The sequence below is a fragment of the Heterodontus francisci genome, chromosome 19 (genome assembly GCF_036365525.1).
Source record: "Heterodontus francisci isolate sHetFra1 chromosome 19, sHetFra1.hap1, whole genome shotgun sequence".
NCBI lineage: Eukaryota > Metazoa > Chordata > Chondrichthyes > Heterodontiformes > Heterodontidae > Heterodontus > Heterodontus francisci.
In genome coordinates, this window is record NC_090389.1 from 11,384,113 (window position 1) to 11,411,156 (window position 27,044).

The window sequence follows — 27,044 nt, forward strand, 5'->3', positions numbered from 1 at the left end:
ACCGAGATTGATAAATTTTTGTTGGGTATGGGCATCAAGTGACATGGAACAAGTCATGGGGGTGGGGGGCGGGGGGGCGTTGAAGTACATGATCTAACTGAATGGCAAAACAGGCTTGTGGGGCTGAATGGCCTGTTACTAAGAGCTGGGTTCAGATTGTTATGTAAGACTCTAAAAGCCAGCAAACGGAGATAACCCTTGGAGTTGTCCCAGTGGGGAGTATTAGAGTCATAGAGTTATACAGCACAGAAACAGGCCCTTTAGCCCATTGTCTCCATGCCAGCCATCAAGCACCTATCTATTCTAATCCCATTTTCCAACACCTGGCCCATAGCCTTCTATGCTATGGCATTTCAAGTGCTCATCTAAATACTTCTTAAATGTTGTGAGGGTACCTGCCTCTACCACCCCTTCAGGCAGTGTGTTCCAGATTCCAACCACCCTCTAGGTGAAAAAATATTTCCTCTAATCCTCTCTAAATCTCCTGCCCCTTACCTTAAATCTATGCCCCCTGGTTATCGACATCTCCGCTAAGGGTCTGCTGGCCCCAGATATCAGGAAACCACTGGCATACTGCCCATCCATTAGGCAAATGGAAAATTCTGTGTAACATGTCTACATTGTCATGGAATGTGCTCCCTGCCAGCAGCTTAACCTTGGAGGGTTTGTTAGAGTCTCCTGTGCCTAGTGCCAGAAATATCAGCTTGCCTTGCATCCAGCAGATCACAGTTCTCCAGAGTGGATATTTCTATTTTCAGATCTATAACAGACTGATCTTCTCTCTGGGTTCTTTGCAAAACAAAAGGCCTTTTTTTACCTGGACAGGTTGTTAGCCTGGCTCACTAGTCCCTACCCATGCCTTTAGTCTGACCCCTGCCTTTCAACCTGACAGTCTTGGTGGCCCTATCAGGAGTTATACACACACCAGCATAGCTCTTGGGGTCCCAGGAGCATGCTCATCTGCCCACCATGTCAATGCTCAGTCCTTGGGGAAGACCCTCAGAATAAACTTTCACCCCATCGGTCTGGGATAGATTTGAATCCAAGTAAAAGGCCAGCGTGCGAACCAATTGTGGCCCCCTTTCACCCGAGCTCATGTTTCTAGCATCAGTATTAAGATAGGCATCTTTTTGTGGGCCAGATTGCAGGTGGTTAGTTGCTAATAGCTTTTATTGTTCCGTTCCCTTCTGATGGATCAAGGTACCCTGAGAAAAACTTGGATGATAATTACTGTCGCAATCCTGATGGGTCAATCCGGCCCTGGTGTTATACCACTGATCCTGCTGTGGAGCGTGAATACTGCAGCATACAGAAATGTGGTAAGTGAAGCTACTAAAGGGAAACTCATGCTAGAAATTAGACCTTTCTTTCATAATTTTTCCTGGACAAATATTTCAGCTTGTTCCCCTGGAGGTGCTGATTCTCATTAGTGTACAGGGTCACTGACAATGGAATCCTTCTCTTCCTCATCCAAGCAACTGTTCTTGCTATGTATGATTAACAGAGAGTCTCGGGTGCGATACTGTTTAACCATGGTGGGCATCACAGGCGAGCCTGATCCAGTCCTCATGTGCACACTTTCCAGCAGGAGTTGTTGGATAGTTACTAGATGGGAGCCCCTGGCTGATCTTCCCCTTTTCAACTCATGGAGGGTGAGGCCCAATTGCAGCAGCTCAATTGACACCTCATTTGAAACCAGCTAACTTGAGCCGAGAACAGAAGTTGAATCTGCACCTTCTGATCTGTGTGGCTCAGTGATACACTGGCCGATGCCCATGTCCACTGGCACACTGGGGCAACTTTCATCACTTTTAACAATTTTGATGATAGTAACAAGAGTGCAGACTGCCGATCTGCACAGTGCTCCAAAGAGAGTCCCAAACCCGAGCACCAACCTGCTCCTAACCCCCAAACCATAGCAATGTTCATAGACCCGTTCTGTATTGCCAGCATTGCTGGAGAGAAAGTGGGAGCTACAGTTAAGGTCTGAAGCTGTTAAAGTCAATATTAAGGCCAGAGGGCTGCAAAGTGCAGAGTAGAAAGATGAGGGGCTTGCGTTGAGCTTCATTGGAACATTGGAGAAGGCTAGAGAAACAGAGGCCAGATTGGGAGTGGGACAGTGAATTGAAAAGTGACAATTAACTCATCTGTGGGCAGAACAGAAGTGTTTGGCAAAGCGATGACATCATCTGCATTCGGACTTCCCAATGTAAAGGAGAGAGCACTGCAAACAGCAGATACCAAGTTGGAATGAGTGCAAGTACATTGCTTTCTCACCCAAAAGCTGTGTTTTCGGCCCCAAACAGTGACGTGGGAGGTAGTGAATGGCAGATGTTGCAGCTCCTGTGTCCACATCCTGAGGTGTCAGGGGAAGTAATGTTGATGGTAGAGTGAACATAGGAACAGAGAAACATAGGAGCCAGAGTAGGCCATTCAGCCCATCGAGCCTGCTCTGCCATTCAATACGATCATGGCTGCTCATCCACTTTTTTTTATTCATTCCTGGGATGTGGGTGTCACCGGCTAGCTCAGCATTTATTGCCCATCCCAAACTGCCCTTGAGAAGGTGGTGGTGAGCTGCCTTCTTGAACCGCTGCAGTGCATGTGAGGTACACCCCCAGTGCAGTTAGGAAGGGAGTTCCAGGATTTTGACCCAGCGACAGTGAAGGAATGGCGATATAGTTCCAAGTCAGGATGGTGTGTGACTTGGAGAGGAACTTGCAGGTGGTGGTGTTCCCATGCATTTGCTGCCCTTGTCCTTCTAGTTGGTAGAGGTTACGGGTTTGGAAGGTGTTGTCTAAGGAGCCTTGGTGCATTGCATCTTGTAGATGGTACACATTGCTGCCACTATGCATTGGTGGTGGAGGGAGTGAATGTTTGTGGATAGGGTGCCAATCAAGCGGGCTGCTTTGTCTTGGATGGTGTCAAGCCTCTTAAGTGCTGTTGAAGCTACACCCATCAGCGCAAGTGGAGAGTATTCCATCACACTCCTGACTTGTGCCTTGTAGATGGTGGACAGGTGGATGGGGAGTCAGAAAGTAGGTTACTCGCCACAGGAGTCCCAGCCTCTGACCTGGTCCTGTAGCCACAGTATTTATATGGCTACTCCAGTTCTGTTTCTGGTCAATGGTAACCCCTAGGATGTTGATAGTGGGGGATTCAGCAATAATAATGCTATTGAATATCAAAGGGAGATGGTTAGATTCTCTCTATTTTTAGATACAGCACTGAAACAGGCCCTTCAGCCCACCGAGTCTGTGCCGACCAACAACCACCCATTTATACTAATCCTACATTAATCCCATATTCCCTACCACATCCCCACTATTCTCCTACCATCTACCTACACTAGGGGCAATTTACAATGGCCAATTTACCTATCAACCTGCAAGTCTTTGGCTGTGGGAGGAAACCAGAGCACCGGGCGAAAACCCATGCGGTCACAGGGAGAACTTACAAACTCCGCACAGGTAGTACCCAGAATTGAACCCAGGTCGCTGGAGTTGTGAGGCTGCAGTGCTAACCACTGCGCCACTGTGCTGCCTCTTGTTGGAGATGGTCAATACCTCGCCCTTGTGTGGCGCAAATGTTACTAGCCACTTATCAGCCCAAGCCTGGATATTGTCCAGCTCTTGCTGCATTTCTACAGGGACTGCTTCGGTATCTGAGGAGGCGCGAATGGTGCTGAACATTGTGCAATCATCAGCGAACATCCACACTTCTGACCTCATGATTGAAGGAAGGTCATTGATGAAGCACCTGAAGATAGTTGGGCCTAGGACACTACCCTGAGGAACTCCTGCAGTGATGTCCTGGAGTTGAGATGATTGACCTCCAACAACCACAGCCATCTTCCTTTGCGCTAGGGATGACTCCAACCAACGGAGAGTTTTCCCCCTGATTCCGATTGACTTCAGTTTTGGTAGGGCTCCTTGATGCTCTACTCTGTCAAATGCTGCTTTGATGTCAAGGGCAGTCACTCTCATCTCATCTCTTGAGTTCAGCTCTTTTATCCATGTTTGAACTAAGGCTGTAATGAGGTCAGGAGCTGAGTGGCCCTGGCGGAACCCAAACTGAATGGCACTGAGCAGGTTATTGCTAAGCAAGAGCTGCTTGATGGCACTGTTGATGACACCTTCCATCACTTTACTGATGATTTAGAGTAGACTGATGGGGCTTCAATGCCTTTTTCCCACACTATCCCCATATCATTTTATGCCATTGGTATTTAGAAATTTGTCAATCTCTACTTTAAACATACTCAATGACTGAGCTTCCACAGTCTTCTGGGGTAGAGAATTCCAAAGATTCACAACACTCTGAGTAAAGAAATTTCTCCTCATCTCTGTCCTAAATGGCTTCCCCCTTATTTTGAAATTGTGTCCCCTGGTTCTAGACTCCCCGACCAGGCGAAACATCTTACCTGCATCTACCCTGTCTATCCCTTGAAGTATTTTGTAGGTTTCAATGAGATCACTTCTCATTCTTCGAAACTCTAGAGAATACAGGCCCAGTTTCCCCAATCTTTCTTCATAGGACAGTCCTGCCAACCCGGGAACAAGTCTGGTGAACCTTCGTTGCACTCCCTCTATGGCAATAATATCCTTCCTAAGTTAAGGGGACCAAAACTGCACACAGTACTCCACGTACAGTCTAACCAAGGTTCTATACAATTGAAGCAAGACTTCACTACTCCTTTACTCAAATCCTCTTGCGATAAAGGCTAACATACCATAAGCTTTCCTTGGACCAGGGTGTTACGATGGGAAGTGGAGAGGGGAGGGGAGGGAGAGGTCACTGCGTTTGGTGGTGGGATCATGATGGGGGCGACACAAATGGCAGATGATCTGATAAGGCAGAAGGTGAAGTCAAGGAAGACCCCATCAAAGTTCTGACTGGGGTGAGAAGGTCTGAGGGCAGAAGCACAGGAAATGGGACTGACTCAGTTAGGAGTCCTGCCAACCATGGTGGAGGGCAAACTTTGACTGAGGAGAAAAGGCAGTTCTTAAGCTCCGGTGTGGAAGGTGGCATTGTCAGAATAAAATTGATGACAATGGAAATTTTGGGAGAGGGGAATGGAGTTCCTGCAGAAAATGGGGTGGGAAGCAGGACAAGTCCAATCTGGCCATTAGTCTACTGTCAATCATCAGCAAAATGATGGTTGATGTCATTGACAATGCTCTCGAGCAACACTTACTCATCAGCAACCTGATCACAGATGCTTAGTTTCGGTTCTGCCAGGACCACTTGGCTCCAGACCTCATTCAAGCCTTGGTCCAAACATGAACAAAGGTGAGATGAGAGTGACTGCCCTTGGTATCAAGACAGAATTTGATCAAGTGTAGCATCAAGGAAAACTTTTAAAACTGCAGCCAATGGGAATCAGGGGGAAAAAAATCTCCACTGACTGGAGTCATACCTAGCACAAAGGAAGATGATTGTGGTTCTTGAGGCCAATCATTTCAGCCTCAGAACATCACTGCAGGAGTTTCAGAGGGTAGTTTCCTAGGCCCAACCTTCTTAAGTTGCTTCATCAATGACCTACCCTCCAACATAAGATCAGAAATGGGGATGTTCGCTGATGAATGCAGTGTTCAGTTCCATGTGCAACTCCTCAGATAATGAAGCAGTCTGTGCTTGCATGCAGCAAGACCTGGACAACTTTCAGGCTTGGGGGCTGATAAGTAGCAAGTAACATTTGTGCCATACAGTACCAGGTAATGACCATCTCCAGCAAGAGAGAATCTAACCATCTCCCCTTGACATTCAATGGCATTACCATCATTGAATTCCCCACCATCAACACCCTGAGGGTCACTATTGACCGGAAACTGAACTGGACCAGCTACATAAGGGCTGTGCCTACAAGAGCAGGTCAGAGGCTGAATATTCTGCAGCGAGTGATTCACTTCCTGACTCCCAATGCCTGTCCACCATCTACAAGTCAGGAGTGTAATGAAATACTCTCCACTTGCTTGGATGAGAGCAGTTCCAACAACACTCAAGAAGCTCAACACCATTTAGGGCAAAGCAGCCCGCTTGATTGGCACTCCATCTACCATCTTAAACATTCACTCCCCCCAACATCATCACTGGGTCAAAATCCTGGAATTCTTTGCCTAACAGCACCGTGGATGTACCTACACCTCATGGACTGCAACGGTTCAAGAAGACAGCTCACCACCAATGTTCCCTCAAATTTCTCTTTACTGTGTGCAGCCTGTTTGTTGCACTACGTGGTCCCTTTAAGATTGTTGCATGGCAGCACATGCATGCACCTTAAAGGGACTGCTGCATGTACGCAGCCTGTTTACCCCCGGGTGGCACATTCCTGATTGCTGCGCAGCCACACACCCGCGCAGCGTAGAGGGCACATAGTTCACCACCACATTTCTCCAGGGCTATTATGGATGTGCAATAAATGCTGGTCTTGCCAGTGATGCCCACATCCCATGAACGAATAAAAAATAGTATAATCTAGGTTGTCGTGGGAGTTGGTGAGCTGATTACAGAGCTCAGTAGAAAGCCCATCTCCTGAGATAGAGAAGTCTAAGAAGAGAAGAGTTACTGATGGACCAAGTAAAGGTAAGAGAGGGGTTGAAAGTTGAAGCATTATTAATGAAATATTTTGGATCAGCAGAAAGCATGATCAGTGTAAGGGAAAACAGTTTAGGGAGGAGGCCTGTATAGGGCTAGAACATGGAGCTTTCAAAATATCCTACAAAAGGAGCCATAACTAGGATGCATTTGGGTTCGTGGAACAATCCCTTTTACTTGGAGGAAGTGAATAGTGTTAAAGCAAAAATTGTTCAATGTAAAAACAAATTTGGCCAGGCGGAGGAGGATGGTGGTGGATGAAGACTGGCTGGAGCCTGGTTCGAGGAAGAAGCAGAGGGCCTGCAGGCTGTCCTGGTGGCAACTGGAGGTGTAAAGAGACTGAATGTCCAGGTGGAGAATGGAGCTGTAGAGAGACTGGATATTCTGGTGGGGCTGGAGCTGTAGAGAAACTGAATGTCCAGGTGGAGAATGGAGCTGTAGAAAGGACTGAATGTCTGGGTGGAGAATGGAGCTGTAGAGAGACTGGATATTCTGGTGGGGCTGGAGCTATAGAGAGACTGAATGTCCAGGTGGAGAATGGAGCTGTAGAAGGACTGAATGTCTGGGTGGAGAATGGAGCTGTAGAGAGACTGGATATTCTGGTGGGGCTGGAGCTGTAGAGAGACTGAATGTCCAGGTGGAGAATGGAGCTGTAGAAGGACTGAATGTCTGGGTGGAGAATGGAGCTGTAGAGAGACTGGATATTCTGGTGGGGCTGGAGCTGTAGAGAGACTGAATGTCCAGGTGGAGAATGGAGCTGTAGAAGGACTGAATGTCTGGGTGGAGAATGGAGCTGTAGAGAGACTGGATATTCTGGTGGGGCTGGAGCTGTAGAGAGACTGAATGTCCAGGTGGAGAATGGAGCTGTAGAAGGACTGAATGTCTGGGTGGAGAATGGAGCTGTAGAGAGACTGGATATTCTGGTGGGGCTGGAGCTGTAGAGAGACTGAATGTCCAGGTGGAGAATGGAGCTGTAGAGAGACTGGATATTCTGGTGGGGCTGGAGCTGTAGAGAGACTGGATATTCTGGTGGGGCTGGAGCTGTAGAGAGACTGAATGTCCAGGTGGAGAATGGAGCTGTAGAAAGGACTGAATGTCTGGGTGGAGAATGGAGCTGTAGAGAGACTGGATATTCTGGTGGGGCTGGAGCTATAGAGAGACTGAATGTCCAGGTGGAGAATGGAGCTGTAGAAGGACTGAATGTCTGGGTGGAGAATGGAGCTGTAGAGAGACTGGATATTCTGGTGGGGCTGGAGCTGTAGAGAGACTGAATGTCCAGGTGGAGAATGGAGCTGTAGAAGGACTGAATGTCTGGGTGGAGAATGGAGCTGTAGAGAGACTGGATATTCTGGTGGGGCTGGAGCTGTAGAGAGACTGAATGTTCCAGTGGAGCTGGAGATGTAGAAGACCTGGATGTCCTGGTGGGGGTGGAGGTGTGTAGGGACTGTACCTTCATTGTGAAACGGAGACGGTTGAAGCCAGAAAACTGGAAGGGTGTCAGAAAAGCCACAGATGTAGGTGTGTAGGAACTGGGATGGGGAAGCATAGAGTTGAAATATTAGGAATTAAGTCCCATATGACAGGAGCAGACTGGAACAATCAGTTTTATGGGACATTTCATTTGCGTATATCAGGAAAGAGGTCAAAGCGGGCTGGCTGGGTTTGACGGGCTGTAATGTGGAGGTTGTGGGTTGATGATCTCCAGAGGATTTGAGGTCAGTTACAGTCTAGGAAATGAGAGCTTGGTGTTCAGTAATGGGGTTCTGTTTCAGTGATAGCTTAGTGTTCAGTAATGGGGTTGTGTTTCCGTAATAGCTTGGTGTTCAGTAATGGGATAGTGTTTCAGTAATAGCTTGGTGTTCAGTAATGGGATAGTGTTTCAGTAATAGCTTGGTGTTCAGTAATGGGGTCGTGTTTCAGTAATAGCTTGGTGTTCAGTAATGGGGTCGTGTTTCAGTAATAGCTTGGTGTTCAGTAATGGGGTCGTGTTTCAGTAATAGCTTGGTGTTCAGTAATGGGATAGTGTTTCAGTAATAGCTTGGTGTTCAGTAATGGGATAGTGTTTCAGTAATAGCTTGGTGTTCAGTAATGGGATAGTGTTTCAGTAATAGCTTGGTGTTCAGTAATGGGATAGTGTTTCAGTAATAGCTTGGTGTTCAGTAATGGGGTCGTGTTTCAGTAATAGCTTGGTGTTCAGTAATGGGGTCGTGTTTCAGTAATAGCTTGGTGTTCAGTAATGGGGTCGTGTTTCAGTAATAGCTTGGTGTTCAGTAATGGGGTCGTGTTTCAGTAATAGCTTGGTGTTCAGTAATGGGGTCGTGTTTCAGTAATAGCTTGGTGTTCAGTAATGGGGTCGTGTTTCAGTAATAGCTTGGTGTTCAGTAATGGGATAGTGTTTCAGTAATAGCTTGGTGTTCAGTAATGGGATAGTGTTTCAGTAATAGCTTGGTGTTCAGTAATGGGATAGTGTTTCAGTAATAGCTTGGTGTTCAGTAATGGGGTCGTGTTTCAGTAATAGCTTGGTGTTCAGTAATGGGGTCGTGTTTCAGTAATAGCTTGGTGTTCAGTAATGGGGTCGTGTTTCAGTAATAGCTTGGTGTTCAGTAATGGGATAGTGTTTCAGTAATAGCTTGGTGTTCAGTAATGGGATAGTGTTTCAGTAATAGCTTGGTGTTCAGTAATGGGATAGTGTTTCAGTAATAGCTTGGTGTTCAGTAATGGGATAGTGTTTCAGTAATAGCTTGGTGTTCAGTAATGGGGTCGTGTTTCAGTAATAGCTTGGTGTTCAGTAATGGGGTCGTGTTTCAGTAATAGCTTGGTGTTCAGTAATGGGGTCGTGTTTCAGTAATAGCTTGGTGTTCAGTAATGGGGTTGTGTTTCAGTAATAGCTTGGTGTTCAGTAATGGGGTCGTGTTTCAGTAATAGCTTGGTGTTCAGTAATGGGGTCGTGTTTCAGTAATAGCTTGGTGTTCAGTAATGGGATAGTGTTTCAGTAATAGCTTGGTGTTCAGTAATGGGGTCGTGTTTCAGTAATAGCTTGGTGTTCAGTAATGGGGTCGTGTTTCAGTAATAGCTTGGTGTTCAGTAATGGGGTCGTGTTTCAGTAATAGCTTGGTGTTCGGTAATGGGATAGTGTTTCAGTAATAGCTTGGTGTTCAGTAATGGGGTCGTGTTTCAGTAATAGCTTGGTGTTCAGTAATGGGATCGTGTTTCAGTAATAGCTTGGTGTTCAGTAATGGGGTTGTGTTTCAGTAATAGCTTGGTGTTCAGTAATGGGATAGTGTTTCAGTAATAGCTTGGTGTTCAGTAATGGGATAGTGTTTCAGTAATAGCTTGGTGTTCAGTAATGGGATCGTGTTTCAGTAATAGCTTGGTGTTCAGTAATGGGGTTGTGTTTCAGTAATAGCTTGGTGTTCAGTAATGGGATAGTGTTTCAGTAATAGCTTGGTGTTCAGTAATGGGATCGTGTTTCAGTAATAGCTTGGTGTTCAGTAATGGGGTTGTGTTTCAGTAATAGCTTGGTGTTCAGTAATGGGGTCGTGTTTCAGTAATAGCTTGGTGTTCAGTAATGGGGTCGTGTTTCAGTAATAGCTTGGTGTTCAGTAATGGGGTCGTGTTTCAGTAATAGCTTGGTGTTCAGTAATGGGGTCGTGTTTCAGTAATAGCTTGGTGTTCAGTAATGGGGTTGTGTTTCAGTAATAGCTTGGTGTTCAGTAATGGGATAGTGTTTCAGTAATAGCTTGGTGTTCAGTAATGGGGTCGTGTTTCAGTAATAGCTTGGTGTTCAGTAATGGGGTCGTGTTTCAGTAATAGCTTGGTGTTCAGTAATGGGGTCGTGTTTCAGTAATAGCTTGGTGTTCAGTAATGAGGTTGTGTTTCAGTAATAGCTTGGTGTTCAGTAATCGGGTCGTGTTTCAGTAATAGCTTGGTGTTCAGTAATGAGGTTGTGTTTCAGTAATAGCTTGGTGTTCAGTAATGGGGTTGTGTTTCAGTAATAGCTTGGTGTTCAGTAATGGGGTCGTGTTTCAGTAATAGCTTGGTGTTCAGTAATGAGGTTGTGTTTCAGTAATAGCTTGGTGTTCAGTAATGGGGTCGTGTTTCAGTAATAGCTTGGTGTTCAGTAATGAGGTCGTGTTTCAGTAATAGCTTGGTGTTCAGTAATGGGATCGTGTTTCAGTAATAGCTTGGTGTTCAGTATGGGGTTGTGTTTCAGTAATAGCTTGGTGTTCAGTAATGGGGTCGTGTTTCAGTAATAGCTTGGTGTTCAGTAATGGGATCGTGTTTCAGTAATAGCTTGGTGTTCAGTAATGGGGTTGTGTTTCAGTAATAGCTTGGTGTTCAGTAATGGGGTCGTGTTTCAGTAATAGCTTGGTGTTCAGTAATGGGATCGTGTTTCAGTAATAGCTTGGTGTTCAGTAATGGGGTTGTGTTTCAGTAATAGCTTGGTGTTCAGTAATGGGGTCGTGTTTCAGTAATAGCTTGGTGTTCAGTAATGGGATCGTGTTTCAGTAATAGCTTGGTGTTCAGTAATGGGGTTGTGTTTCAGTAATAGCTTGGTGTTCAGTAATGGGGTCGTGTTTCAGTAATAGCTTGGTGTTCAGTAATGAGGTTGTGTTTCAGTAATAGCTTGGTGTTCAGTAATGGGGTCGTGTTTCAGTAATGACCGCAATTGTTGACAACGCGATCGGTAGGTGGCGCTGTTTTGGCACATGCGCAAATACAGCATGTGCCACGAAAACGTCACAGCTTGCGACTGTAGCAGCTGCCAGGACTAAAGATGGCGCTGATCAAAGAATCACAGAGATGAAACCTAACAAACACGTGGCAGAATACAATGGCCGGAGTGAGAGAGTGGAGCGGGCCGGGGAGAGCAGCGCGGGGGCCGGGGAGATCAGCGCGGGGGGCCGGGGAGATCAGCGCGGGGGCCGGGGAGATCCGCGCGGGGGCCGGGGAGATCCGCGCGGGGGCCGGGGAGATCCGCGCGGGGGCCGGGGAGATCCGCGCGGGGGCCGGGGAGATCCGCGCGGGGGCCGGGGAGATCCGCGCGGGGGCCGGGGAGATCAGCGCGGGGGCCGGGGAGATCAGCGCGGGGGCCGGGGAGAGCAGCGCGGGGGCCGGGGAGATCTGCGCGGGGGCCGGGGAGATCAGCGCGGGGGCCGGGGAGATCCGTGCGGGGGCCGGGGAGATCCGCGCGGGGGCCGGGGAGATCAGCGCGGGGGCCGGGGAGAGCAGCGCGGGGGCCGGGGAGATCTGCGCGGGGGCCGGGGAGATCCGCGCGGGGGCCGGGGAGATCCGCGCGGGGGCCGGGGAGATCCGCGCGGGGGCCGGGGAGATCCGCGCGGGGGCCGGGGAGATCAGCGCGGGGGCCGGGGAGATCCGCGCGGGGGCCGGGGAGATCCGCGCGGGGGCCGGGGAGATCCGCGCGGGGGCCGGGGAGATCCGCGCGGGGGCCGGGGAGATCCGCGCGGGGGCCGGGGAGATCCGCGCGGGGTCCGGGGAGATCAGCGCGGGGGCCGGGGAGAGCAGCGCGGGGGCCGGGGACAGCAGCGCAGGGGCCGGGGAGAGCAGCACGGGGAGACCAGCGGTAGCGTTGCCGGGGGGCGAGGGAGAGGGAGGGGGGAGAAAGAGGGAGGCGGGGAGAAAGAGGGAGGCGGGGAGAAAGAGGGAGGGGGGGAGAAAGAGGAAGGGGGGGGAGGAAGAGGGAGGGGGGGGAGAAAGAGGAAGAGGGGGGGGGGAGAAAGAGGGAGAGGGGGGGGAGAAAGAGGGAGAGGGAGGGAGAAAGAGGGAGAGGGAGAGGGAGGGAGAAAGAGGGAGAGGGAGGGGGGGGAGAAAGAGGGAGGGGGGGAGGGAGAGGGAGGGGGGGAGAAAGAGGGAGAGGGAAGGGGGGGGAGAAAGAGGGAGAGGGAGGGGGAAGAAAGAGGGAGAGAAAGAGGGAGGGAGAGGGGGGGAGAAAGAGGGAGGGGGGAGGGAGAGGGAGGGGTAAGGGAGGGGGGAGCGGGAGAGAAAGAGGGAGAGGGGGAGGGGGGGAGAAAGAGGGAGAGGGAGGGGTAAGGAAGGGGGGAGGGAGAGAGCTGGGGGGAGAGGGAGGAAGGGGAGAGAGTGGGGGGGGGGAGCAGCGGAAGAGGAGCGCCTTTTTCTGTGCATGCGCCATAAACACAACAGCAAAAGACTTACTGGCCAGTCCCTGGACCCGGTGACACCAAGGTCTTCGCACGCTCGCTCCCCGCGGCTCTCTACGGCCTCTCGCTTCCGGCCCTCTCCATTCAGCCGTTCCCTCCAGCTGCGGATGCCCAATCCAGTTGCTTTCTCCCCTACCCAGTTGCTTTCTCTACTTCTCCACAGTACTTCAGGCATTGCAACTGTTTGGTTCCTGCATTTTGCATGCTCCCTCTCCCCACCCCTCCCCGCTCTCCCCACCCCTCCCTCTCTTCACCCACCCCTGCCTCTACCCCCCTACCATAGTTGAATATCTGAAGTGCAGTTGCAAAGTCGGGGAAATAGCATGCAAAACAAAACCTCAACAATTCTGGGTTTAATTATTGAAAAGTTTTATTAAGTTCATTAAGTATCCGAGGAACTGCTGTGCATGGATACATGAGTGTTGTGTCCAGCATTCCCGTTAGACAGACAGGCCGAGTCTCTGCTATGCACAGCTAAAGAGATTGTTCCTGGAGAGCCTTGTGGTGAATGAACGCTTGGCTCACTATTCCACTACTGTCTTGTCCATGTGAAGAAGGCAAAGTCACAAGAGTCTGAGCTCAGTCTATTCTTGGTGAATGATCCCCAAGCGCATCCCAATGTGCATTCCCAATTCATCCATAAATGCAATGTTCCTTTCCACATCGTGATGAGCTCCGCAGCATGATCTAGTTGCCTTCGTTGCTTGAATGCTGACCTTAAGTCTCAAGGATTGTTTTCTCGACGGCGTGTTTTACATGAAAAGAAATAAAGCAAATCAGAGTCAGAGCTTGCCTCCCTCCATCCACTGAAATTACTGTTGTGCACACCTTTTTAAGTTCTGCAGTGAAGGTACCAATTGATAACGTCGCCAATGAAGCACTTATTACCCACCTCAGATGCAGGAATCAGCACATCCTTGCGTCCTCTCCCGCACTGCCTCCTTTGCTTGAATGCCGTCCTTAAGTGTCAAGGATTGTTTTCTCAAGGGCACGTTTTACATGAAAGAAAATAAGGAAAGAACATCAGTGTCAGAGCTTCCCTCCCTCCAATGAAATTACTGTTGAGCATGCTTTGTGTTCTGCGGTAAAGGCATGTACTGATAACACCGCCAATGAATCACTTAGTACCCCCCTCAGCTGTAGGAGGCAGGATGATGTTACTGCCCCTATCTCGTGATGGTTCAATGCTGCTCTCAGGGAAAACATGAATGATGTGAGGGTGCTGGAAAAGAAGCACATTTCTTTTGGGCTATGAACATAAAGCTGGCCATTTAGCCCAGCAGTTCCCTGCCAGTGGTTATGTTACTCGTGCGTCTTTCCATCCATTCCCATTTAATCCTGCCTACTACTATCACCAGTTGTGTTCACAGCAAGAGCATTCACATTTCTGCTACCACTGGACACGGCATGCTTGTTTCTTTTAGTGCTCAGTCTCTTCTTGCTGAATGTTCCCCAAGTGCTTGACCCCTTTGGACGCCCTCTCTGCTTGACAGGCAGCAACTGGCAAGTGCGGAGTCTCACAAGGCTCTGCATGGTTGTTTCAACGTCGGATGGGGAAACAGGTGGCTGTGTGTCCATGAGCACTGCCATGATGGGTGTAGGAGCAGGTGACTGTGTAACTGAGCAGCAAGGAGAGGGTACCGCAGGTAGGGGAAGTGGAGATTTGAACAGGCAGGCATATGTATGGTCCATCAGATCATTAGGCCAGGGGGTGAGACGCTCAGGATCCAGGGTTTGTGACACGTGACTGATGTCCAGCGCGCGGCCACCTCCATCCGAAGGTGCTTCCGGGCAATTGTTGGGCATAGTAAATGGCTCCATCTCATCAGCCAGTCCTTGCTGCCAGCGGAGAGTCTGTTGCCGCAGCCAGTCCAGTCTCCTCATGAATGCTGCCGTTCCACTCTGCAGAACGGCCTGTTGCAGCTGGTACAATTGATCTGAAAGCAAGCGGTATTTTTCATTGTGGCTGAGGGGCCTTGGCTGTTCCTCTGTAATCACAATGGCAGCAGCCATGCCTGTCGTCGTTGGTGTCTGAGATGCACGCCAGCGACAATTGGGGGCGAGCCTGTCCAAAGGCAGACCCAGATGCCTCTGCACAACAACAGCACGTTTGCAGGGCAACAAAGTCTGAATGGAGAAGATGCAGCTGCAGGTAGCCTGGCCATCATGTATCTGCAGTGTGTACTGTTTGGCGCCAGAAATCACAGTCACTGTGCCTTCATCCTGCTACCTGCGGTGGCCCAGACAATGGAAATGTTTTCAGAGCAACTCACAACAAGGGCTGGAGAACATGCGGTGGCCCAGACAATGGAAATGTTTTCAGAGCAACTCACAACAGGGACTGGAGAACATGCGGTGGCCCAGACAATGGAAATATTTTCAGAGCAACTCACAACAGGGACTGGAGAACATGCGGTGGCCCAGACAATGGAAATGTTTTCAGAGCAACTCACAACAGGGACTGGAGAACATGCGGTGGCCCAGACAATGGAAATGTTTTCAGAGCAACTTACAACAGGGGCTGCAGAACATGCGGTGGCCCAGACAATGGAAATGTTTTCAGAGCAACTCACAACAGGGGCTGCAGAACATGCGGTGGCCCAGACAATGGAAATGTTTTCAGAGCAACTTACAAAGGCAGAGCAACTTACCTTGGAACAATCTCCTGTGTCAAATAAAAATGAAGCAAGTCTCCAAAACGAATAAATAATTCAGATAAAATGTGAGAAAATGCCCAACGAAACCTCCCCTCCTTCCACTTTCAAAAAGTCGCGCTGAAGCTTTGACGCATGCGCAGAGGCCAAACTGGCGCGTCGGCGAGGAAGACGAAATAACGGGATGACGTCATCTGCGCATGCGCACAACGGTCCTGGCAGGTCGGACCGCAGCGCATGCGCAGAGATGAGGAGACTGTGTGCGCATGCGTGTACCGTGTCGTCTGCGCATGCGCAAAGCGGTCCTGGTAAGCCGGACCGCAGCGCATGCGCAGGGGGCATGAGACCGTCTGCGCATGTGCGCACCGCGGCGTATCCTGATGACGTGTCCGATGAAGTAGCGTTGTCATGAATTACTTTGTTCAGTAATAGCTTGGTGTTCAGTAATGGGGTCGTGTTTCAGTAATAGCTTGGTGTTCAGTAATGGGGTCGTGTTTCAGTAATAGCTTGGTGTTCAGTAATGGGGTCGTGTTTCAGTAATAGCTTGGTGTTCAGTAATGAGGTCGTGTTTCAGTAATAGCTTGGTGTTCAGTAATGGGGTCGTGTTTCAGTAATAGCTTGGTGTTCAGTAATGAGGTTGTGTTTCAGTAATAGCTTGGTGTTCAGTAATGGGGTCGTGTTTCAGTAATAGCTTGGTGTTCAGTAATGGGGTCGTGTTTCAGTAATAGCTTGGTGTTCAGTAATGAGGTTGTGTTTCAGTAATAGCTTGGTGTTCAGTAATGGGGTTGTGTTTCAGTAATAGCTTGGTGTTCAGTAATGAGGTTGTGTTTCAGTAATAGCTTGGTGTTCAGTAATGGGGTCATGTTTCAGTAATAGCTTGGTGTTCAGTAATGGGGTCGTGTTTCAGTAATAGCTTGGTGTTCAGTAATGAGGTTGTGTTTCAGTAATAGCTTGGTGTTCAGTAATGGGGTCGTGTTTCAGTAATAGCTTGGTGTTCAGTAATGGGGTCGTGTTTCAGTAATAGCTTGGTGTTCAGTAATGTGGTTGTGTTTCAGTAATAGCTTGGTGTTCAGTAATGGGGTCGTGTTTCAGTAATAGCTTGGTGTTCAGTAATGGGGTCGTGTTTCAGTAATAGCTTGGTGTTCAGTAATGGGATCGTGTTTCAGTAATAGCTTGGTGTTCAGTAATGGGGTTGTGTTTCAGTAATAGCTTGGTGTTCAGTAATGAGGTTGTGTTTCAGTAATAGCTTGGTGTTCAGTAATGGGATCGTGTTTCAGTAATAGCTTGGTGTTCAGTAATGGGGTTGTGTTTCAGTAATAGCTTGGTGTTCAGTAATGGGGTTGTGTTTCAGTAATAGCTTGGTGTTCAGTAATGGGGTCGTGTTTCAGTAATAGCTTGGTGTTCAGTAATGGGGTTGTGTTTCAGTAATAGCTTGGTGTTCAGTAATGGGGTTGTGTTTCAGTAATAGCTTGGTGTTCAGTAATGGGGTTGTGTTTCAGTAATAGCTTGGTGTTCAGTAATGGGGTCGTGTTTCAGTAATAGCTTGGTGTTCAGTAATGGGGTTGTGTTTCAGTAATAGCTTGGTGTTCAGTAATGGGGTCGTGTTTCAGTAATAGCTTGGTGTTCAGTAATGGGGTCGTGTTTCAGTAATAGCTTGGTGTTCAGTAATGGGGTCGTGTTTCAGTAATAGCTTGGTGTTCAGTAATGAGGTTGTGTTTCAGTAATAGCTTGGTGTTCAGTAATGGGCTCGTGTTTCAGTAATAGCTTGGTGTTCAGTAATGGGGTTGTGTTTCAGTAATAGCTTGGTGTTCAGTAATGGGATCGTGTTTCAGTAATAGCTTGGTGTTCAGTAATGGGGTCATGTTTCAGTAATAGCTTGGTGTTTAGTAATGGGGTCATGTTTCAGTAATAGCTTGGTGTTCGGTAATGGGATCGTGTTTCAGTAATAGCTTGGTGTTCGGTAATGGGGTCATGTTTCAGTAATAGCTTGGTGTTCAGTAATGGGATCGTGTTTCAGTAATAGCTTGGTGTTCAGTAATGGGATCGTGTTTCAGTAATAGCTTGGTGTTCAGTAATGGGGTCATGTTTCAGTAATAGCTTGGTGTTCAGTAATGGGGTCATGTTTCAGTAATAGCTTGGTGTTCGGTAATGGGATCGTGTTTCAGTAATAGCTTGGTGTTCGGTAATGGGATCGTGTTTCAGTAATAGCTTGGTGTTCAGTATTGTGGTTGTGTTTCAGAAGGAGGTAGGGACAGTTGTTAGTGAGATAGCATTCCATCTTAGCAAGGTAGAGGTTCTTACACCACACCACAGCAGTGCCTCCTTTGTCAGCTGGTTCTATAATGACCTCAGGAACGTAGGAACAGAAGTAGGCTATTTAGCGTCTTGAGTCTTTTCTGCCATTCAATGAGATCTTAACTGATCTGTGATGTAACTCCATATCCCCTAATACCTTTGGTTAACAAAAATCTCCGATTTAAAATTCACATTTGATCAAGCATCAATTACTGTTTGCAGAAGAAAGTTCCAAACTTCTACCACACTTTGCATGAAGAAGCATTTTCTAATTTCACTCCTGAAAGGTCTGGCTCTAATTTTCTGATTATGTTCTCTTGCCTTGGAGTCCCCAACCCAGAAATAGTTTCTTCCAATCTACCCCGTCTGTTCCTCTTAATATCTTGGAAACTTTGATCATATTACCCATAATCTTCTAAATTCTGGGAAGTACAACCCTAGTTTGTGTAATCCCTCCTGTTATTTAACCCTTGGAGGCCAGATATAATTCTGGTAAATCTACACTGCACTACCTCCTGGGCCAATATATCTTTCCTAAGGTGTTGTGCCTAGAACTGCTCTCAGTACTCCAGGTGTGGTCTAACCAGGGCTTTATATAGCTGAAGCTATACCCCCTTGTATTCTAGTCTTCTAGATATAAAGGACAGCATTCAATTAGCTGTTCTGATTATTTTCTGTACCTGTTCATGACATTTTAAAGATCTGTGTACCTGGACCCCAAGTCTCCTTGGATTGCCACTGTTTCTGGCTTTTCACCATTTAGAAAGTACCCTGTTCTATCCTTCTTAGGTCGAAAGTGGATGACCTCACATTTTCCTACATTGAAATCAGTTTGCTACAGTTTTGCCCGTACACTTAATCCATCAATATCTGTTTGTAATTTTATGCTTCTGTCTATACAGCTTATAATACCTATCTTTGTGTCATCAGCAAATGTGGATATGTGGCTTTCTCTCTTATCTAAGTTAATGAATAGTTGAGACCCCAACACAGACCCTTGTGGGACACCACTAGTCACATCCTGCCAATTGGAGTACTTACCCATTATCGTAACACTGTGATTCTTGACAACGCAGCCGGCAAGGACGTCATCCAACTGCGCCAACCTGCGCACACGCGCAAACGGGCTCCTGCTCTCTGCGCGTGCGCTGCATTCCGCATTGCCAGGACTGGTTGGCGCATGAGCGGATGATGTCATCACCTAAATTGCCAGGACTGGTACACGCATGCCCAGATGATGTCATCGCATAATGCGGGAGAGAGAGCAAGCAGAGAAAGGGGGAGAGAGCAGGGTGGGGGGGGGGTTTGAGAGCTGGGGTGGGGGGAGAGAGTGGGGGGGGGGAGAGAGCAGGGGGGTGAAAGAGCAGGGGGGAGAGAGAGAGGGGGGAGAGAGAGAGGGGGGAGAGAGTGGGGGGGAGAGCGGGGGTGGGTGAGTGAGCAGGGGGGAGAGAGAGAGGGGGAGAGAGCGGGGAGGTGCGGGGGGGAGGGCTATATACATGACATCCTTGGACATTCCCCTGTCCACTACTTTAGTCACCTCTTCAAAAAATTCCACCAGATTTGTCAGGCATGTCCTACCCTCTACAAATCCAGACTGGATCTCTCTGATCAACTGAAAATTTTCAAGGTGTTTGGTCATCCTATCCTTAATCATAAACTTTAGTAAATTCCCAATAACAGATGTTAGGCTAACTGATCTATAATTCCCCAGTTTCCCTCTCTCACCTTTCTTAACCTGCCACGTTTCTCAAAATTGGACCTGAGAAAACAAAGTTCAGAGGGAGAGAGATTAGAGTGCATGAGGGAAGTAGAGATATTGAAATGGCTGATGTCACTACTGCAGTTCTCAATAAAAATATCAATAGAGGGTAAGAGGACAGAGGGAGCGGTCCAGATTGATCGGGGAGGCTAATGACAAGAGAAATGTAGGGACAAAATAGAGACTGGAAGATGAGCTCAGCTTCTCATCCAGCTTGGAATTTGTTGAGGTGAGGGTATAGGGAGATGAAGCTGATGCTGAGGAAGGATTGCTTGGTGTCAGAGAGGGGATGGTGAAAATACAGACAGAGTGAGATTAGAAGAAAAGAGAGGGTCAGAAGAGAGTGAAGAGGAATAGGAGTGAGGAGAAAGTCTGACATCCATGAGTGGTTGAAATTTAAGATCTTTGAAAGGAAGATAACAATTTCTTTATTAAAGTGTTGAATGAGACAAAAGCTGAAGTGATACTAAGGACCAGGACAGCTCTGAAGTTAAGTTCGGTAATGCTGAGGAGCGAGGTGGAAAGTGTGTGCACAGTAGGTAGAGGAATAAGGGTCACAGAGATATTGGTGATCATGGGTACTATCTGAAATGGTAACGGTGGGATTTGAGCCAGAATGCAGGTGGAATGAGTGGAAGCTGGAGACAGGTGCTGAGAAAGTGCAACCTGATCAAGTACAAGGGATGGCACGGAAGATGAACTGGGTAAAAGAAAAAAATGAAAATCATGTTGAAAAGAGGAGCAGAAATTCATCAAGTGGGGAAAGGGGTGGCAAAAAGAAATAAATTGCATTTAAATAGTGCCTCTCACATCCTCAGGATGACCTCAGCACTTTACAGCCAATGAGATACCTCTTGAAGTGTGGTCAAAATTGTAATGTAGGAAGAGAAGGGGCAGTAAAGTAAACAAAAAGCTAAATACTGCAGGTGGTGGAAATTAGAAACATAAACATTCAGCTGGTCTTGTTTGGGAATAACTGAAGAATCTTTACTCACTTTTAATGGTTTGTTTGTGTTTTGTTTGATACAAAAGGAGGGCAACATAAACTGAAAGATGTGGAGATCACCAAAACATGTTTCAAACATCGTGGGGTAGGATACAGAGGAACAGTAAATCAAACCTCGGCCAGAATCCTCTGTCAGCGTTGGGACGTGCAATACCCACATGCACACGAATTCACACCAGAAAACTATCCATGCAAGTATGGAACATTGCAAGGCTTGAAATGTTATAAACCGGTATTAATTGCAGTAAATAGCAGCACATGGTTTAAAGCAGCCAATACATATGGGGCGGCACAGTGGCGCAGTGGTTAGCACCGCAGCCTCACAGCTCCAGCGACCCAGGTTCAATTCCGGGTACTGCCTGTGTGGAGTTTGCAAGTTCTCCCTGTGTCTGCGTGGGTTTCCTCCGGGTGCTCCGGTTTCCTCCCACATGCCAAAGACTTGCAGGTTGATAGGTAAATTGGCCATTATAAATTGCCCCTAGTATAGGTAGGTGGTAGGGAAAATATAGGGACAGGTGGGGATGTGGTAGGAATATGGGATTAGTGTAGGATTAGTATAAATGGGTGGTTGATGGTCGGCACAGACTCGGTGGGCCGAAGGGCCTGTTTCAGTGCTGTATCTCTAAACTAAACTAAACATATTACAAATATGAACAGAAAATGCAGGAAATATGCAGCAGGTCAGGCAGCATCTGTGGAGAGGCTGATGATGATCATTCATCACAACTGGAAGTTGTTAAAAATTTAACAGCTTTGAAGGGAAAAAACAAAGAAGAGGTCTTTAATGTTATATTTATTAATAATGTGCAAATATCAGCAACTAGTAAATTAAATATGACCTTTAGTGTCCTTTATATGATGGGACACCCAAAATGACCCCATTGTAGCCTAACCAATGTTCTGTACAATTTTTTTTATTTGTTCTTGGAATGTGGATGTCCCTGGTAAGGCCAACAAGGATGCACTGCAGCAACTTGCCAAGGATCCTTAGACAGCACCTCCCAAACCTGTGACCTCTACCACCTAGAAGGACAAGGGCAGCAGATGCATGGGAACACCACCACCTGCAAGTTCCCTTGAAGCCACACACCATCCTGACTTGGAATTATATCAGTCACTGGGTCAAAATCCTGGAACTCCCTCCCTAATAGCACTGTGGGTGTACCTACCCCACATGGACTGCAGTGGTTCAAGAAGGCAGCTCACCACCACCTTCTCAAGGGCAATTGGGGATGGGCAATAAATGTTGGCCTGGCCAGTGCTGCTTATGTCCCACGAATGAATAAAAAAGCTGTCTCTCTATTTGTAGCTGTCTCTGAATCTGTGAGCTGTATTTCTATCTGCTAGCTCTCTCTCTATCCATTTGCTGTCTCAGTTTTCCTTAGCTGTCTCTCTATCTGTTAGCTATGTCTCCCTCCCTCTCTCTCTCTCTATTAGATCCCTCTGTGACCGTTATTTGTCTCTATCTGTTAGCTGTCTCTGTATACGTTAGCTGTATTTCTACCCACTGTCTGTCTCTCTCCTTTTGCTGTCTCTATCCCTTATCTGTCTCTCTCCTTTAGCCGTTTCCCTATATCTGTTAGATGTATTTCTACCTACTGGCTGTCTCTCTCTCCTTTTGCTGTTTCTGTATCCGTTCGTTGTCTCTCTATCTGTTAGCTGTGTCTGTATCCATTAGTTGTTGCTGTGTCTGTTAGCTGTCTCTTTATCAGTTAGCTGTCTCTTTATCAGTTAGCTGTCTCACGCCAGTGTTTGCTGTACAGAAGATGCCATTTGCTGCTAGATTTTTTTTGCCTGAAAATTGAGGTTACCGTATGTTTACTTAGAGTTCTCAAATAACCCTGCTGCTAAATTTTTTAACTGTAATTCAATTACTCGGACTAATCCATCAGCTATGCCATTTTCGATTTGCCATGACACTAACTGTGTTCTAATCCGTTTGCCAGAAAACGTTGGTATAAATTCTCCAGTGGAAGAACGGGGATTTCAATGGTCTATGAAACAGCGTTTGTTGTCAATATCACCTTTCAAACAAGTTCTGGGCTATTAGCCATCTCTCTGTGACAATTCGAAGTTGCATTGATATTGTGTTTTTCAAATTCTCAGGACATCCTAAAGCAATTCAGAGCCAGTGAAATGCATTTCAGGAACAGTCTCTGTTTTAATGTAGGGAAGCACCTTTGCTGTTAAGCCCATTAACCTCCTCTCGACAGTGTTGTTTGCTGTTTAAGCCACAAGCTGCTTCTCTGTAGAAATGTTAATGCTAAACCCATTAGCTGTTCCTGTGTGTGAACGTTTACTTTGAAACCTAGTCACTGCCACTATTGTGGCACTGTTCACACTAATTTTTCCTCTTGCTTGTTTCAGCTTTGGCTCAGTGATAGCACTCTTACCTTTGAAGGTTTTAGGTTCAAGTCCCACTCCAGAGATTTGAACATGTAATCTAGTCTGATACTCCCAGTGCAGTACTGTGAGAGTGCTGCACTGTTGGAGGTGCCATCTTTCGGAAGAAATGCTATACTGAGATCCCATCTACCCTCTCAGGTGGATGTGGAAGGTCCAATGGCATTATTTTGAATAAAGCAGAATATCTCTGTCTGATGTCCTGGTCAGTATCCCTGAACCAATATCATTTAAAACAGATTAATAAAAGCAAAATACTGCAGATGCTGGAAATGTGAAATAAAAACAGAAAGTGCTGGAGTTAGTCAGCAGGTGTGACAGCATCTGTGGAGAGAGAAACAGAGTTGATGTTTTGGCTCAGATTCCGGCGAAGAGTCATATCCGACTCAAAACATTAACTCTGCTTCTCTCTCCACAGATGCTGCCAGACCTGCTGAGTATTGCCAGCACTTTCTGTTTTTGTTTCACTAAAACAGATTGTCTGCTGATTATTGCATTGCTGTTTGTGAGAACTTGGTTTATGCAAATTGTCTGCTTTGTTTCCAACAACAGTGGCTAGACTTCAAAAGTACCCCATTGGCTGTAAAGCACTTTGAGATGTCCTGAGGTTGTGAAAGTCAAAATCAAGTTCTTTCTTCTTTCAATCCATTGTGCAGGAGTCGGGGGACTCCATGGTGGTCTATTAATAGTTTGGAAGTTTTGGACCAGTATCTAATCTGTTGTTACAGGGGGCTGGAGCAGAATTACTGCCGAAATCCTGACGGGTCAGAAGCCCCTTGGTGTTTCACAACAAATCCCAGAGTCCGGACTGCATTCTGTTTACAGCTTGAACGCTGTGAAGATGACATTGAACCTCAAGGTAACATGAACTGAGCATGCTCACAGCACTAAGGATTTAACCATCATTATAGCTAAGTACACGCTGTCCGAGAGTATGTTGACGAAGTGCAGGCTGATGGTAAGCACACCGACAGAGAGGGCGTTGACTGAGAGAGCACTGACCAAAAGTGCACTGACTGAGAACAACGTCCGAGAGCAGTGTCCAAGAGCGCACTGACCTAAAGCGCATTGACCTAGAGTGCAATGACTGACAGCACTGACTGAGAGTGCACTGACCGAGACCACTGTCTGAGAACGCACTGACCGAGACCACTGTCTGAGAACGCACTGACCGAGACCACTGTCTGAGAACGCACTGACCGAGAGCACTGTCTGAGAACACACTGACCGAGAGCACTGCCTGAAAGTGCACTGACCAACAGCGCACTGACTGAGCACACTGACCGAGAGAACTGCCTGAGAGCGCAGTGACCAAGTGCACTGTCCAAGGGCACACTGACTGAGAGCACGCTGACCGAGAGAGCACTGACCGAGAGCGCGTTGAACGAGAGAGCACTGTCTGAGAGAGCACTGACCGAGAGCGCGTTGACCGAGAGAGCACTGACCGAGAGCACTGACCGAGAGAGCACTGACCGAGAGAGCACTGACCAGGAGAGCGCGTTGACCGAGAGAGCACTGACCGAGAGCACTGACCGAGAGAGCACTGACCGAGAGAGCACTGACCAGGAGAGCGCGTTGACCGAGAGCGCGTTGACCGAGAGCACGTTGACCGAGAGAGCACTGACCGAGAGCGCGTTGCCTAGAGCGCGTTGACCGAGAGAGCACTGATGGAGAGAGCACGTTGACCGAGAGCACGTTGACCGACAGAGCACTGACCGAGAGTGCACTGACCGAAAGAGCACTGACCGAGAGCGCGTTGACCGAGAGAGCACTGACCGAGAGAACACTGACCGAAAGAGCACTGACCGAGAGCGCGTTGACCGAGAGAGCACTGACCGAGAGAGCACTGACCGAGAGCGCGTTGACCGAGAGAGCACTGACCGAGAGAACACTGACCGAGAGAGCACTGACCGAGAGAGCACTGACCGAGAATGCACTGACCGAGAGAGCGCTGACTGATTGTGCACTGACTAGCAGGACTCTCTGAGAGCGCACTGACTGGGAGCACAGTGACCTAGAACGCATTGACCAATCACACTCGCAGAATGCACTGTCCGAGAGTGCACTGCTGGAGAGTGCATTGACCAAGCACACTTGCAGAGCGCACTGTCCGAGAGCCACTGTCCGAGAGCGCATTGACCAAGCACACTCGCAAAGTGCATTATCCAAGAGCATTATCATACAATGCTATCAAGTGGCATCAAGGAGCCTTAGAAAAACTGGAGTCAATATGAATCGGGGGAAAACTTTCCATTTGTTGGAGTCATACCTAGCACAAAGGAAGATGGTTGTGGTTGTTGGAGGTTAATCATCTCAGTCTCAGGACATCACTGCAGGAGTTCCTCAAGGTACTGTCCTAGGTCCAACCATCTTCAGCTGCTTCATCAATGACCTTCCTTCAATCATGAAGTCAGAAATGGGGATGTTCACTGAATGATTGCACAATGTTTAGCACCATTCGTGACTCCTCAGATACTGAAGCAGTCTGTGTAGAAATGCAGCAAGACCTGGACAATATCCAGGCTTGGGCTGAGAAGTGGCAAGTAACATTCAAGCCACACAAGTGCCAGGAAATGACCATCTCTAACAAGAAAGAATCTAACCATCTTCCCTTGACATTCAATGGCATTACGATCATTGAATCCTTCACGATAAACATCCTAGGGGTTACCATTGACCAGAAACTTATCTGGACCAGCCATATAAATACCGTGGCTACAAGAGCAGGTCAGAGGCGAGGAATCCTGTGGCAAGTAACTCACCTCCTGACTTCCCAAAGCCTGTCCGCCATCTATAAGGCACAAGTCAGGAGTGTGATAGAATACTCTTCACTTGCCTGGATGGGTGCAGCTCCAACGACACTCAAGAAGCTCGACACCATCCAGAAAAAGCAGCCTGCTTGATTGGCACCCCATCCACAAATATTCACTCCCTTTACCACTGACGCACAGTGGCAGCAGTGTGTACCATCTACAAGATGCACTGCAGCAATGCACCACGGCTCCTGCGACAGCACCTTCCAAACCCGCGACCTCTACCAACTAGAAGGACAAGGGCAGGACGTACATGGGAACACCACCACCTGCAGGTTCCCCTCCAAGTCACACACCATCCTGACTTGGAACTATATCGCCGTTCCTTCACAGTTGCTGAGTCAAAATCCTGGAACTCTGTACCTAACAGCACTGTAGGTATACCTATCCCACATGGACCGCAGTGGTTCAAGAAGGCAGCTCACCATCACCTTCTCAAGGACAATTAGGGATGGGCAATAAATGCTGGCCCTGCCAGGGTTGCTCATATCCCACGAGAAAATAACAAAAATTAGTAGCAGGAATAACCAATTTACACTGAACTTTTTCACTTCACAGACTGTTACCATGGAAATGGGACAACATACAGAGGAGTTGTTAGCAAAACCAGGAAGGGAATCCCATGCCAGAAGTGGAACTCCAATACACCTCACAAACCACGGTATGTCAACTGGGACACTGTTATTGGGAATTGTGTTACTGGAATTATGTTTATCTCAGGGACTGTGTATATCAATGGGATTACGTTAATCTCAGGGACTGAGTATATCACTGGGTTTAGTGTTAATCTCAGGGACTGTGTATATTACTGGGTTTAGTGTTAATCTCAGGGACTGTGTATATTACTGGGTTTAGTGTTAATCCCAGGGACTGTGTCTATTACTGGGATTAGTGTTAATCTCAGGGACTGTGTATATTACTGGGTTCAGTGTTAATCGCAGGGACTGTGTATATTACTGGGATTAGTGTTAATCTCAGGGACTGTGTCTATTACTGGGTTTAGTGTTAATCTCAGGGACTGTGTCTATTACTGGGATTAGTGTTAATCTCAGGGACTGTGTATATTACTGGGTTCAGTGTTAATCCCAGGGACTGTGTATATTACTGGGATTAGTGTTAATCTCAGGGACTGTGTCTATTACTGGGTTTAGTGTTAATCTCAGGGACTGTGTCTATTACTGAGATTAGTGTTAATCTCAGGGACTGTGTCTATTACTGGGCTTAGTGTTAATCTCAGGGACTGTGTCTATTACTGGGATTAGTGTTAATCTCAGGGACTGTGTCTATTACTGGGCTTAGTGTTAATCTCAGGGACTGTGTCTATTACTGGGATTAGTG

The 27,044-nt window shown here is 47.6% G+C and overlaps 1 protein-coding gene across 1 annotated transcript in view; it reads left to right on the plus strand.

Annotated features, from left to right (window-relative positions):
* mst1 (macrophage stimulating 1) overlaps positions 1-27,044 on the plus strand; it is a 194,409-nt gene that overhangs the window by 52,210 nt on the left and 115,155 nt on the right. Inside the window, exons 7-10 of the mRNA XM_068051375.1 lie at positions 1,201-1,319; positions 20,517-20,685; positions 23,622-23,752; positions 26,265-26,367. Coding sequence (XP_067907476.1) covers positions 1,201-1,319; positions 20,517-20,685; positions 23,622-23,752; positions 26,265-26,367 — 522 coding nt within the window. The remainder of the gene's footprint in view (positions 1-1,200; positions 1,320-20,516; positions 20,686-23,621; positions 23,753-26,264; positions 26,368-27,044) is intronic.